The following is a 14,413-nucleotide window of genomic DNA, read 5'->3' as shown; positions in this document are numbered from 1 at the left end:
ACCCAGTCTGTGGTATTTTGTTACAGTAGCCCAAGTGGACTATCATACTATATAATTTATACTAACTTGTCCTTATTTTACAATTTTGATCTAGATTAATGCCATTAAAAATTAAAATATACAGGTAACAGTTTGCATTATAATTTAAACATATGTAATTAAAATTTCCTTTCTATAAGCATAGCTTTTTGATTGTTGTTGTAGTACTTAATTTTTGGAGATAATTTAAAAGGAAGGCTTTTTTTTCTTGATATCTCAGCCACTAACAGATACTTTACAGTTTGATAAAAATTCTTTTCTTATGTAGGTTACACAGTTAATACTTCATTGTTTTAAAAAGTCAGTCAATCATTTTATGGTAATCATAAGCAATAATATTCAATTCATAACATTGATGTTCTTTCTAACTTACATCTATAATAATCTCTTCTTAAAAAAACATATTTCTTAAGCTATGCTCCTATCTATAATACCTCTTAAAGGTGGGTTTAATAAACCTCATCAGTATTTCACTAAAAGGACAAGGCAGCCTAATCTTCATTTAAAGGCGAGTTTACATTATTTGGTTTCAACCGTCCGTTGGTTATTACAGCTTCACAGATACCGCTATGATAATGCATCTTAAAATTTCAACTCTTTGTTAAGGAAAATTTCTAATAAAAATCATAATCTAACAAGGACCACTGCACAATACATTCATTTTACTCTTTTATTCATTGAAGGAAAAAAGGCATAATGCACCCTTCTTTAAAGTCTATTAAGTCACATTATGTACTCCTCGTTGAGAAAGAGTAATTGAAAGAAATAACAGTAAAGAGGAATTAAATGTGCATTTACCTGTATTAGACATATCCGTAGGGCTGTTTTCTGAAGAAGTAATTGGAGTCTGTTCTGTTTTCTTGTATCCAGTTTTTATCTATGAAAGAAAAGGAAGAATATAAAATGTCATTTTCTAAAGTAGGTCAAAGACCAGACTAGAAGCTCACGTTAACATAAAAAGAATGGTTTATAAGATTAAAGCTGTGGTCCAAAAAATATGAAATCTCTAAAATTTTGGTATATTTATCTTCAAGCAAAGCATTTCAGAATTAAAGGTAACAACTGCTTTCAGCTCTATGCTGTCCAAGGACAACAAAACATAAGGCCATGTACCTTATCTTTGGAAAGGTATTATAACCCCAAATAAAAAAAGTAGAAGAGGCTGACAGATAATCTTACACTCTGCATCTTATTAGCAGGCACCTGAAACTGAAATTACCTTTGATGAATTTTATTCCATTGATTGAAAGCCTACCTGAGTTTCCTATTTTGTTCTATAGCTAACATGGAATTTAAGAGTATATGCTCTATTTGTTTTAACTTTGATTTGTTAGGGCACTGCAGCAATTAGTAATGAACTGCTGATTTTGATGTAGAAACTCCTCCTTCTGTGTGATTCTACTGGGGTGAACTAGGTATTAGCATACACACGTGAGGGAACCATATCCACCTACACTGGGTAATCAGGATTACTGTCTCACTGTGCAGGAGAATAAGCTAAGAACAAAAAGGTAGACTGCCTGTCTTCAGTCAAGCAGAAAATAGGAATAACAAGAAACCATTAGACATTTTCTGAAAATAAATATGACATGCCTAACACAGTTTTGAGTGCTATCTAGGCATATCTTTGCAAGGCCCTCCCTGATCTTGACTTTCTGAACCAAAGACACACTGACTTGAAAAACTGTATTATTGACACGGCACAGCATAAAATTCTTAAGCAGGAAAAAAAGAAAAGATCTTTCAAGTAAATAAACTGCATTGCCGAAATTATAATTCTATGTGTATGTAACAAACATAAAAATATACAGACCGGATAAATATACAGAGAAATGTAAGATTACCTGATTTCTCCTAAAAGAAGATAAAATGGTATCTGTAGTTTGGGGAGTAGATGAAGTCTTTGGAATTAGTATTTCAGGGGGAGAAGGAAGAAGGCTAAATGTTGAGGCTTGTGGTCCATATTCTCCTGAAGCTTGTAAAAGGGATGTACAAGATGGATTTTCTAGATGACTGCCATCCAATTTTTGTCTTATGAAGGCTATCTCCCAAGCAGGTTCTGACCTAGCATTAAAAAGCAATAATTTTATGGATAGGTTATGGATATGGTACAATTGAATTTTAAGATAATGTTTCAAATATTATGAAAATATACTTCTTTTAGGGTCTAAAGTATTTAAGTCTCAAATTACTATTTTTGAGAAGACATGCTAAAAAACTCATTCTACTTTATGGATAGGAGAGTTACCTTAATTTGGCTCTGGTAATTATGCTTTTTGCTTCTTCAAAGGATACACCAATCATAGATTCCCTGTTTATTGAGACAAGTTGATCTCCTGGCTTCAAACGTCCATCCTAACGAAAAAAGTAATATATATAAAGAAACTAAGATTGATGGTTTAAAAAAAAAAAAAAAACTGATGTAACCAAACCAAAGAAAAATTTTAGTCAACAGTCTCTTAAAAAAAGAGTGAAAAGAAAATACTGGACAAAGAACCTCAATAGCAAAAAGTTTTTAGCTAGTTTGCCTACATGTGGATGAAATGGAATGGTTCGTGCATACACAGGCTAAATTTGCACACTAAAGAATCCTGAAGACATACATGAATACATATATGCCTAGATTAAGACACAGCCTGCCTGGCACACCAGGAAAAGACCTGTTTTAAAAGCTTGGTACTACGTATGAGACAGATACAGCTCTGACTCTGTGATAAAGTGAAATAATTCTAGAATATTTCAGAGTGCAAGACTCATTCACTTTAGTTTCTGAGCATTCCTGCATCTCTCATCCCACCAAATTGGTAAGATTCATTCCATAGTAAGATTTAAAAAAAAATTTTTTTAATGTTTCTTTATTTTTGAGAGTGACAGACAGAGCATGGGTGGGGGAAGGGCAGAGAGAGAGGGAGACACGGAATCCCAAACAGGCTCCAGGCTGTGAGCTGTCAGCACAGAGCCTGATGCAGGGCTCGAACCCATGGACTGGGAGATAATGACCTGAGCCCAAGTCAGACATTTAGCCAACTGAACCATCCAGGCGCCCCTCTGCAGTAAGATTTCTAAAAATTCAGTCAAGGATCTTAGTTAGATTGATCCTACCCATATTTCAGCTCTTTACTGGATCCGTCATAACTCCTGTGATGCAGGTCTAGCTGGTTGTATATTCAGCTTTACTCATGTCCTACTAAGGATGACCACTTCTAACCGGCTGCCTTGCGTTGTCTGCTAAGACCCAGCTCTGGCTATAACTAGCCTAACTGGATAAGAACAGAGCCTACTGATGACAAGATTTCATTTAATTTAATTTAAGTTTCTCGGTCTTTACCTGTCCTTTTCCTTAATTCAAACTGGAAATGAAGAATGAGCTCTTTTCATTTTCAGCTCCTAAGACATGTCTCAATTATTCTCAAAGATAGAAGGCAATATTTCTGTAATGAGGGAAGAAGCTTATATGGTTAAAAGAGCTAGATTTTTACCTTAATGGCATTTAATTAAGTTCTACAAATTCAAGGAAATATCTCCTTTCAAAGTCTTATCTATGATATATTCTAAGATATATTCCTTAGAAAACTAACTGATCTTCAATCTGAACTTCATTATATATAATAATGGTAATCTATAGTTACTTCACTACTAAATAACAATAGCTATTTTTTTTTTGTTTTTTAAAAAGATATTTAGTGAGGCACCTGGGTGGCTCAGTCAGTTGAGCGTCTGACTTCAGATCAGGTCATGATCTTGCGATCTGTGAGTTCGAGCCCCTCATCGGGCTCTGTGCCAATAGCTCAGAGCCTGGAGCCTGCTTTGGATTCTGTGTCTCCCTCTCTCTCTGCCCCTCCCCTGTTTGTGTCCTCTCTCTCTCTCTCTCTCTCTCAGAAATAAACATTAAAAAAATTAAAAAAAAAAAAAGATACCAAGTGCTACCTCTTACACTGAATACTAAGTACATAGGAAAATAAATAAATATAAAATATCAAAAAATTTTATGGAAATGTCATTTCAAATACTACGTAAAAGACACTATAACCTAAATGCATGACTCTACAACTCTTCTAAATTCTGAACATTACTCAAAAAATTAAACTAAAAAAAATTTGATTTTAAAATACATAAAATTTGAAAATTTCAATTTTATAAATATAACTAGCAAAGTCAGAGAACACAACACAAGTGCTATATTGACAAGTGATTTTTCCCCCCTTCTATTGACAAATGTATGAGGAGTAAAACACAACAGTAATGCTGGAAAAGACAAAGCAAAGTACCTACCAGAAGGATACTACATATTCAGTAAAACGAAAAAGCTTTTTTTATAAGATTTTATAAACACTGTTCTGTAGTTGCCTGGGCCCAAACCTTATTACAGAGTTTGATTACACATGCATGTAAATCAACTCTATCCAGACATACTTAGACATTTATGTACATTAGCTTGTAATTTAATATGCTAAATTTTTGTTTTAGAACAGCTATCTACCCAAGGTTAAGATGAAACAGTAACAAACAAGAAAAACAACCTTTCTGCCACAGGCAAAAAGATAAGGCTAATAATGGGGGAGAATAAACAAAATTCTAGAGTGCTTATTTCCAGGAGGAAGGGTGGGGAATGTGATCAGGGAATGGACACAGGAAGCCTGAGTAGTACCTAAAATTTTCTACTTCTTAAGTCTAAGTAACTCTAAGTGAACTCTAAGCAGATTCATAGGTGTTCATTCTATTTTTATGCTCCATTTATATGTGTCAAATGTCACATCATCAAAAAGAAAAGAAATTCTCCATCCCCCCCAAATAAAAAGGAGCTCATAATATCTGCCCCAACAATGTGTTTAGCTAGCTGAATTATGTTTTGGTTTTATATTCCAGTTCTATATTGGAAGTAAGGGTCAAATAGAGAAATTTTTAATCTAATTTCAAAATAAATTAATAAGTAAGTGAAATTAAATAAATGTCATTATTAAATCCAGCCCTAGGCCATTTGGAATCAATGGTTCCAGCTCTTTATTGGAATCAGTTCAGTAAGGTAGATTGCAACTAAAATTTAATGGCTATACTACTATTGACTTGTATCACAAAGCCTGGCAACAATTTAGGGAGAGAAAAGGGGAAAACGAAGACAGAAGAAAGCTCTGTTTCACTGGAGCAAAGCTTTCAAGGACACCAACAAGGAGGGGTATCTGGGTGGCTCAGTCGGTTAAGCGTCTGACTTCGGCTCAGGTCACGATATCACGGTTCGTGAGTTCGAGCCCCACATCGGGCTCTGCACGGACAGTTCAGAGCCTGGAGCCTGCTTCGGATTCTGTCTCCCTCTCTCTCTCTCTCTGTCCCTCCCCTGCTCACGCTCTGTCTGTCTCTCTCTCTCAAAAATAAAAAAAACATCAAAAAAAAATTAAAGGACACTGACAAGGAAAAAAAGGATTTTTTAGAATCAGGGTGGCAGACAGTACATACTGTCAGATGGCAGTTCTTCCATTTGGGCAGGGGCCTTCAGACACAGTGGACAGAAGAGGAAAGAGCAGGAGGTGTGGCAGCCGGATAGACCCGAATGCTAATTTGAGCTCTACAACTTGCTAGCTAGATGTTCATAAACAAATAGAGAGAGAGAGAGAGTGAGAGGGGAAGGGGGCAGGGAGAGGCACAAGAGCTAATCCACAAAAAACATAGATCTGAATTAAAAATTGTTGGAGGGAGCTCCCGTATCCATGTATCTTATATAGACCACAGCTGGCTGTCAGGGTTACAGAGGAAAAGGCTACTGAAAACACACAGGTGGGGGCACCTGGGTGGCTCAGTTGGTTAAGTGTCTGCTCAGGTCATGATCTCACGGGCCGTGAGTTTGAGCCCTGCATTGGGCTCTCTGCTGTCAGCACAGGGCCTGCTTCAGATCCTCTGTCCCCCGCCCCTGCCCCTTCCCTGTTAGTGTGCTCGCGCATTCTCTCTCTCAAAGAAATAAACAAATAAACATTAAAAAAAAAAAAACAGGTAGGCAACAGGGTTTGAGCAGACCTGCTATCTTCCACATTTTCCTCTCAGACTGTACAGTATTAGCAGTACAGAGGGAAAAGCTCCCATGAACACAATTTAATGTATCTTATATTAAAGCACACTGAGGTACCGAAGTAGCATTTTCCATCAGGACAAGAGTCAGAAAAGGGACGAAGAATAATGCCCTCTAACTGCAGCTTTTGGTGTTTATATATATTTTTTCCTTTACTAAAAAGTATTTACAGCGTTTTTTTTTTTTTCTTTGCCTCCTAGAATAAGATCTTAGCTGATCATGTGAATTTCTGAACCTGTTTAAAAGTCAGAACCTGCAAACTAAAACACAGCTATTTCCGTAAAAGTCTGGCATTCAAAACCAGTGAATCTTGCCCCAGTTGGATTAATGTATATGTGAAGATACTAACTTCGGGGACAAGCCGAGGCCTCTTCCACACTGTCTGGGTTCTGATTCAGCAGTTACTGAGCAACTGCATAAGGCGCCAGGCAAGGCGCCAAGCACTTTCACATGCCCACCTTCAGGGTCTGCATTCTTTTGCATTGACATTTACAAAGATGTTGAAGTCATAACATATCCCTGACCATTTAGACACTTCTGTTAAAAACCACCAGCCCTGTTCATTTACAATAACCATTATATAGTTTTCTAAGAAACCATCTATACAGCCTGACTCTGATTTAACTAACTCTTGATTCCTGAATACTAGGGAAGGCTCCTGCAAGACTTCCCGTTCTTTTCCCATTACTTTCAGAAACTGTCAACTTCTTTTACTGCCAGTTACTAATATGAATTTAGGCAAGATGCTTAATCTCTATGTGATTCCATTTTCTTAGCCATAAAGTGGAGATAAATACCTATCACACAAGGTTGCTATTAGTAATTAAGTAACATAGATGAAATTCTAGCACACTGTAGGTGTCAAATAAAGGTGAGTTGAATCAGAATTCCATGCCTGTTGTAATTTTCGCATTGATAGCAAATTTAATCCTACTTACTCCTCAAATTAAGAACCTTTAAAGGCTGCCCATGGGTAGGAAAAGTTGAAATTCCTTAGCTTCCCAGACTCAGCACAACAAACTACCTACAATCTACTTTCTCCAGCCTCACCATCCACCTTCCCTCCTCAGCATACAAATTCTTCAATCTATTCTCAGAAAATGTTGTTCACACCACCTACCCCACCACTTCTCCACCTGATGAACTGGCACTTGAAAAGTACAAACATTTGCTCTGAGATAAGTTTGCCCCAATCGCCTGGAATTACTTATCTGTTCCTCTCTCCCCAAAAGCACTTTTACTTATCTCAGTAATTACACTTACTTTGTGCTGTCCCTATTTGTCCACATAGCTTTTTCTCTCATATTAGAGCACATTAATCCAGCAACTTCCAAACTAGCAGCACTAATTTTTTTCAGTTGGCCAGAACCATGTCCTTTTCATGGTTGTTTCCCCCAGCCAGGTACACAATAAGCCCACAATAAATTAATCAGGGCCAGAAAACAGTCTGAGAAAATTAAGGTGGCTCAGACAGTAGTAATAATGGCAAAAGAGAAAAGAATGACTTGTAAAGTGAACCCTCTTGGGTTGCTACTTCCTTAGCTTCCACTGATGGGACTGGCTTCTAGACACTATGTCATCCAGAGGCCTTGGTCTGAGTTCCACGGTTAGGATCAGCACATTCTGAAAACAGACTTCCTCTGAAAGATAAATATGTCCTACTTCGATCCTCTGTGACAATGACTAACCATTAGTATCTACATCTGTGTGATCGCTGTCTTTACCTACAGGATTTGACTTAAAAAAAAAAAAAAAGGTCCCGAATTTATCAAATGTAAGATGACATTGACTGTAAGATGGCCATTATTTTACACAGCACTAAGAAAATGCTGCCAATTACACTATGAAATTGATTGTAAGACTCATCTCATAGAGCTTATACGTATGTGCTTTAATATAGGTCTTAGAATCAGTTAAATGATATATGAAATGTAGTCTCAGGTTTGAAGAAAAGCTTTTGATCACTGCCTGCTTTCCTTACACTATTAGCAGGAAAACAAAGAAGCAAAAACATGTGAAAACTTCAAAGAAAGTTTGTGTCCAGAATATAACACAAAGGACAAGGGAAGAAGGGGACTTGGTATGGAGCCCGATGGTGGCAGGGGAATGGGGAACAGGCAGAAACATGACAGAATGACTAAGGGATCATTCATTCATAAATATTAACTGAGCAATTAGTTTATGCCAGGCATCACATTGGGGACTAAGGACGTTATTGTGAATAAAACCAGATAGAATCCTCCCACCTAGGAAACATACTGTCTTGTGGTTCAGAGTTGATAAAATAAGTACAGATATGGATGTGTGTCTACAAACTGAGATCGGTGATATCTCAGGAAAGAAACGGGATCTAGGAACACATATAGGAAAAAAGACCTGGCCTAAACTGGAGGGCACCGAGAACACATTCCTTAGGAATTAGTCTTTGAATAGACATTTGGAAGTCATGGCGGCAGCAGCATGGGTGTGTTCTGAGTCAGAGGGTACAGCATATGAGAAAGAACTTCAGGAAACTGAAAAAATACCACTCTGGAAGCATAAAGATAGAAAGCCAGAGAAGTAGAGGGCAGAAGTCACGTGATACAGGCAACTGAATATTAGTTAGATAGGCTGGGGAGGAAATAGGCATGGTGCATAAAAGCAGACAAAGCTATTGTGAGATCTGATTAAAAGCTATGTGCTGGTGGTGGAGATCAAGAAGACTGATGGGCTCAAGTGATATTTAGAGAGTAAAAAAGTCAACAGCATGTGCTGATAAAACTGGGGAGGAATGTTAAGGGAGAGGAAGTAGTTAGGCTTCTGTTAGGTTTTCTAACTTGGTACAACTGGAAGGTGTCATTCATCAAGTTTGGGAACAGAGGAAGAAGCTCTCTTTGGGAAGAGATGGCCAGATGAGGCTATGGTGTGACTATCATGACTCTTGCCTCAACTACAGTGAGTTTGAGATGCCTTAAGGAGATCCAAGTGGAAATGCTGACCAAGCAATTGGACATGTGAGTATGAAGCTCAAAGGAGTATCTCAGCCAGAAAAAGGTCTAAGATTGAACACTAAAGACTCCAGACTGATATGGAACTGGCTGGTGGGGTGAAAAGGGCCTTGGAGTTCTCATATTTCCTCAGTACCTAGTACATCTAATCTCATCCTATAGGCTGTCTCTAACACTTTGAGATGGAAGAATCTTTCCTTCTATTGCAATGGAAAAATTGTCAAGATGCCCCAAGTTTGAATATGTTTTTCAAAGAAACATGGTATTTTGGTTACTGAACCAGTACTGTATTTTGTATTTCCCAGTAGGAAAACATTCATGCATGTGTAAGGGGGTGGGGGTGAGGGTTCAGGCAGCTGTGATTAATTAAAGATTTCTTCTGAGTTCCAATAGCCCTCTAACATATGAAGTTTGGGAATATAAATGCAATATAATCCATCTATAAGCTTGGGGATTACCTATATTGTAATTCTCAAACAACAGAATATTATAATTAGACCAAGTGAAAGCACTCATATGCATTTAAAAATATGAAGGTGCTCAGTTCAGCAACTTAATAAGGATAATCTTATGAGCCTGTGTTTCCTATTGTATGAATACATCTACTATGCAGAAATTTTGCACAGATTAGAAATTTATCAACATGCCTAACAGTATTTGGAACACAGTAAATGCTATTATTAATAAAAACATTTAAAAATAAAACTGCATCAATTTGTATTTGCAGAATAAATATGCATGTAACTCTCCATCTTGAGGAAGTATACAAAAATAAGTGTGAGCATTGCAAGTGTATTTATTCTTCTGTCTCCACCTTTCTCTGTTTTGGCTGTTTTCTTCCTTTGGACTTGACCAGATACTGTCAAGGAACATTAATAACTCTGTGCTGCTCTCTAGTGGTAAATATAGAATATAGTCCATTAAATGACTACTTTTTGATAGCCTTCCAAACAATGAAATTCTAAGAAAAACCAATAAGAGAAAGTATTTAATTTCCCAGTCTGCTACCACTGATAGCAGATTAAGTGTCACTCAGCATGTTATCACTTTATTATTTTAACTATAAATATGTTTCATTGGAATAAAAAAGCACAAATTGATGCGTATCATAATAGCAAATTTTTATCACTTGTTAGATACCATGATCTATTATTACACTGTATGAAGTGTGGTCTAAGAAATAACTTGGCTATAGTGAACACACACACACACACACACATCCCTCAACTAAAGCAGTCATAAACACCTCAATTCTTACAAGACTAATTTTATTTTTTGTTTGAATTTGTTAAACACTTTAGTATTTAAGTAAACTTTATTTGGTTAATAATTTAAATTTAATAGCTAAAATTAGTATTATTATATATATCCTAAATTTATTATATAACACTTACAACATGGTAAGTGTATCCTATTATCTCAACAAGCTTGAAACAATTGAAATCATTTCTACTATTTTCGAAATTATTGGCGAAACTAATTTTTTTTTTCCTAACAAGGGGAATAAAAATCCAGTTGCCTAGATAAACTACTTGCTAAACAAATGTTTGGGGTGAGGGTGGAGGTAAGGGCAGGACTATTTATTGAATCAAAATAACTAAAAGAACAACAATATGGATAAACCTAATGTTAAAAGGATCCTTTCTCATGCTCTATAGCTTGCTGTTAATACAATTATTTTATGAAATTCTTTGTATCCTATATCTCTCCGAAAAGGACTGCAGGCAATTTTCAACAAAAGACAGATAGAATCACATTAGTAAAACAGATATGGCAAATGAAATTTAGGAGGAATGAAAATGAAAATATAGTAACTAGTTTGTTAACTGAGTTGTTGATATTGTACTTCAAATGTGGATCTGAGCTTTCTAGCAACCAGAGCAAAAAGGAAATCATGATTTATATATTTCTTATAACAAAGAGGGGAGTAAGGCTTTCTAATTTGTAAAAAAAGAAAAAAAAGATATTTTCTGGTCTTAAGTCTGAATCTAATTTCTCATGTGGGCAACTAATGCATGATATAAATAACAAACTAAACATGAATTACTGAAAATTCAGAGTTGAGCAGAACTTATATGCTGAGTTTGTATATTTTGCATTTAGGAGAGGCAAAATATGAAGGTACTTCCAGTTTAAGTGATCTGACTTAATCCAAATTCAGCAGTGGAGAGATAACATGCCTTCAAATACAATTTCTCAAAATCAGACTTTGGATAAGAGTTAAATAGCATATTATTTATGCTAATAGCATATATTATATTAGCATATAATTATAATAGCATATATTATATAATTTTATATATTAGATATAGCATATATTATATTATATATATTACATATAATATATATAATATAATATTACATATAATATTACATATAATATATATATAATATAATATATTATATATAGCATATAATAGCATATATTATAATAGCATATTATTTATCTCACCGTTTGTGAGTTGGAGCCCCGTGTTGGGCTCTGTGCTGATAGCTCAGAGCCTGGAGCCTGCTTTAGATTCTGTGTCTCCCTCTATCTGCCCCTCCCCTGCTTGTGCTCTGTCTCTCTCTGTCTCTCTCTCTCAAAAATAAATAAACATTAAAAAAAAAAAAGATTCTGAAATCTGTTATTTTCCGATTTATTTCATGTTTACTTCCTATTTATTTGTTAGGTTAAAGCTCCTTGAAGGTAAAGGCCTATCTTCTAGTTCTTACAAGATCTTTCACTGAGAAATAGTCACCGGGGATATTCAATTAATACTAAAAATTTACTGATGTAGTAGGAAAACAAACCTCACCACTAGTAGGTTTGGCTTTTGGTGAAGTATTATTTTTATTTTAATTTTTACCTTGTAACAGTCTCCTCCAGGAATAATTTCCTGAATATATACCAAGGGACCTTCATTCCGGTTAATTCCTCCAAGGATCTTCAGACCAAGGCCCGTTTCCTTGGTAACTGTAATCATCTGAAAGGCAGGATCCCTAAGATAAAGTAAATTAGCACTCACAGGTTAGCCTAGAGGATCTATGTCCACTTTTTCTTCAAACTACTTGTTAAATCAAATTCTTAGATCTAGATAACCCCATATACTCAGTACATACCAGTAAAGACATTTAGAAAAGTATGATGATAGGAAAACAATCAAATGGATTCTGTTATCTGTAGTATTTTTTTTCTATAAAAACAAACCATAGAAGAAATTACAGCAATAGTGCTTATTTCTCTGTTGTAGAAGGAAGAAAAATACCTTCAACATATAATTTAAATATATTTAAAGGTTTATTAAAGGTAACTGAACAGATTTCCCTTTTTAGCTGGCTTCTTAGACTACACTGAGGGATCAATCCCCAAATTAAAGATTTTATTGAGTTAGGTAAGTGACTTTTTAAAAGACATGTTGGCAGTCATTTAAAGCAAAATAAATATGACCTCCATTTGAATATCAAAAAGAAAAGTTTATCTTTTTAATTTCAGAAGAGTATTTTCTGATAGAAAGCACATGCTCATCCATAATTTCTGTCAAACGTTAAGAACAATGACATTAGAAAAGAAGGAGGGGCGCCTGAGTGGCTCAGGCAGTTAAGCATCTGACTTCAGTTAAAGTCGTGATCTTGCAGTTCATGAGTTTGAGCCCCACATTGGGCTCTGTGCTGACAGCTCAGAGCCCGCAGTCTGCTTCAGATTCAGTGTCTTCCCCTCCCTCTGCCCCTACCCCACTTGCTCTCTCTGTCTCTCAAAAAATAAATAAATACTAAAAAAATTTTTTAGAAAAAGAAAAGAAGGAACTGTCAAAAGAATTCTATAAAAGGCATACCCTCAAATTGTGTTTCTGAACACTCCAGTCAGAGTGGAGACTTTTATTGGTCAAAGAGGGCTTGAACACAGTTTCAAATAAGGCTTAGGGCTGCCTGCTTACATATGATGTAACTGGGGTTGTGCTAAGCAATATACATACACTATGCTATTCAACTTAGCATTTATACAACTCCTAAGATTATTACCCTCATTTTTCTGAAAGCACCAAAGTCTGGGAAGGTTAACTTGGTGGTCTAAGGTTATAAAGCTGGAGAACAGCAATGGAAACCCAGTTTGTGTTACTCTAGAGGCGAAATGTGGCATAAGATATGCTTCGTGGTTGTATTAAAGCCAGTGATGAATATTGGAGCTATCTTCACACATATCAAAAAAACTGAAACTGGTATTAAAAAAGGTGCCTCGTATCTTAAATATTATTACAGTTTTTAGAAAAAGCTTTCTTAGCTTCTGCCACAAGAATTCTAACTATATCTTTAAGAAAGCATGTATTCAAAAGTTAAATAATAAAAAAGACAGGATGAAAAAAATTAAAATACAAAAAACCCCACAAAACCTTATAAGCCTTCCTGCTTTTGAATATTTTGCTCTCTACACAGGACATTGTTCAGGGTTGCATTATACAGAATTAAGCTCTGGTGTTGGATGGCCTCTCTGGTTACTAGGGCAACGGTCAATTAGCTAGAAAAAGAGGCAGAAGGGACTAGGTCCACAATGTTTCACTGTTACAGATTTCAGAAGCTCAGCCCACTTTTGATGGAATATTAGGTTATAAGGGCATAAAAGAATGAAGCCTAAAATTGAGAGAGAGGAGGTAGAGGGGGAATTAAGGTACCTCATTAGGTACCTTGTATAACCTCTTAAACCCTCCAAATGCAAATTTCCTTCAATGGGGATACTCATAATCTCCACCATATATTAGTGCTTCAGTAAAGGATCCCTCTTTTTCTAATTGTCAACAGAATTTCTGTATTTTGTACAGCATTTACTTGCCAGGACCTTATGTTACAACTCCCTTATGTTAAAAATTTATATTATTTACTTTTTCTTAGCTATTACAAATAGTTCTGCTGCTCAACTTTAATCCCAGAGAATTACAAGTTAAAACTAGGCAGAGATATTGCTATTTACTTACAAGATCAACATATAATTTAAAACTGTGACAATATACTCCAATGACAAGGCTGTGGAAAAAGAGATACTCTTGTACATTGTTGATGGGAATGCAAAATGGCATAACTTCTAATGAGGGAATTTGGTAAACTCTAAATTTACCCTCTGATCCAGAAATCCCATTTCTAGGAATCTATCCCAAAGATACTCGCAAAAAATACAAAATTACGTGTATACTAGGTTATTTATTTTCGCATAATTTGAAATCTTCAGAAATTGCAAATAATGGGTGTCTATCAATAAGGTGCTGGCTGAATAAACTATGGTAAATTGATAGGATAGAATACATAGTTACAAAAGGTACAAGAAAGACATTTATAGACTGATATAAAAAGACCACCA

At 35.7% G+C, this 14,413-nt stretch overlaps 1 protein-coding gene across 7 annotated transcripts in view; it reads right to left on the bottom strand.

The window, feature by feature from the left end:
• The window catches only part of STXBP4 (syntaxin binding protein 4), a 170,039-nt gene that overhangs the window by 139,353 nt on the left and 16,273 nt on the right, over positions 1 to 14,413 (bottom strand). For 6 of the 7 annotated variants that reach the window (XR_009255220.1, XM_058704670.1, XM_058704671.1 and 3 more), the window contains 4 exons: positions 11,934 to 12,066; positions 2,288 to 2,394; positions 1,884 to 2,103; positions 838 to 916 (listed from right to left, as the gene is read on the bottom strand). Coding sequence is in view for 6 of the 7 variants with exons in the window: in XM_058704670.1 (XP_058560653.1) it covers positions 838 to 916; positions 1,884 to 2,103; positions 2,288 to 2,394; positions 11,934 to 12,066 (539 nt within the window). In the remaining variant the exon portion in view is untranslated. The remainder of the gene's footprint in view (positions 1 to 837; positions 917 to 1,883; positions 2,104 to 2,287; positions 2,395 to 11,933; positions 12,067 to 14,413) is intronic. The other variant, XM_058704672.1, reaches the window with a different exon arrangement.

Source organism: Neofelis nebulosa, chromosome 16 (genome assembly GCF_028018385.1).
Source record: "Neofelis nebulosa isolate mNeoNeb1 chromosome 16, mNeoNeb1.pri, whole genome shotgun sequence".
In the NCBI taxonomy this organism is placed as follows: Eukaryota; Metazoa; Chordata; class Mammalia; order Carnivora; family Felidae; genus Neofelis; species Neofelis nebulosa.
The sequence above is the reverse complement of the archived record's forward strand: the minus strand, read 5'-3'. Positions and strand labels throughout refer to the sequence as shown.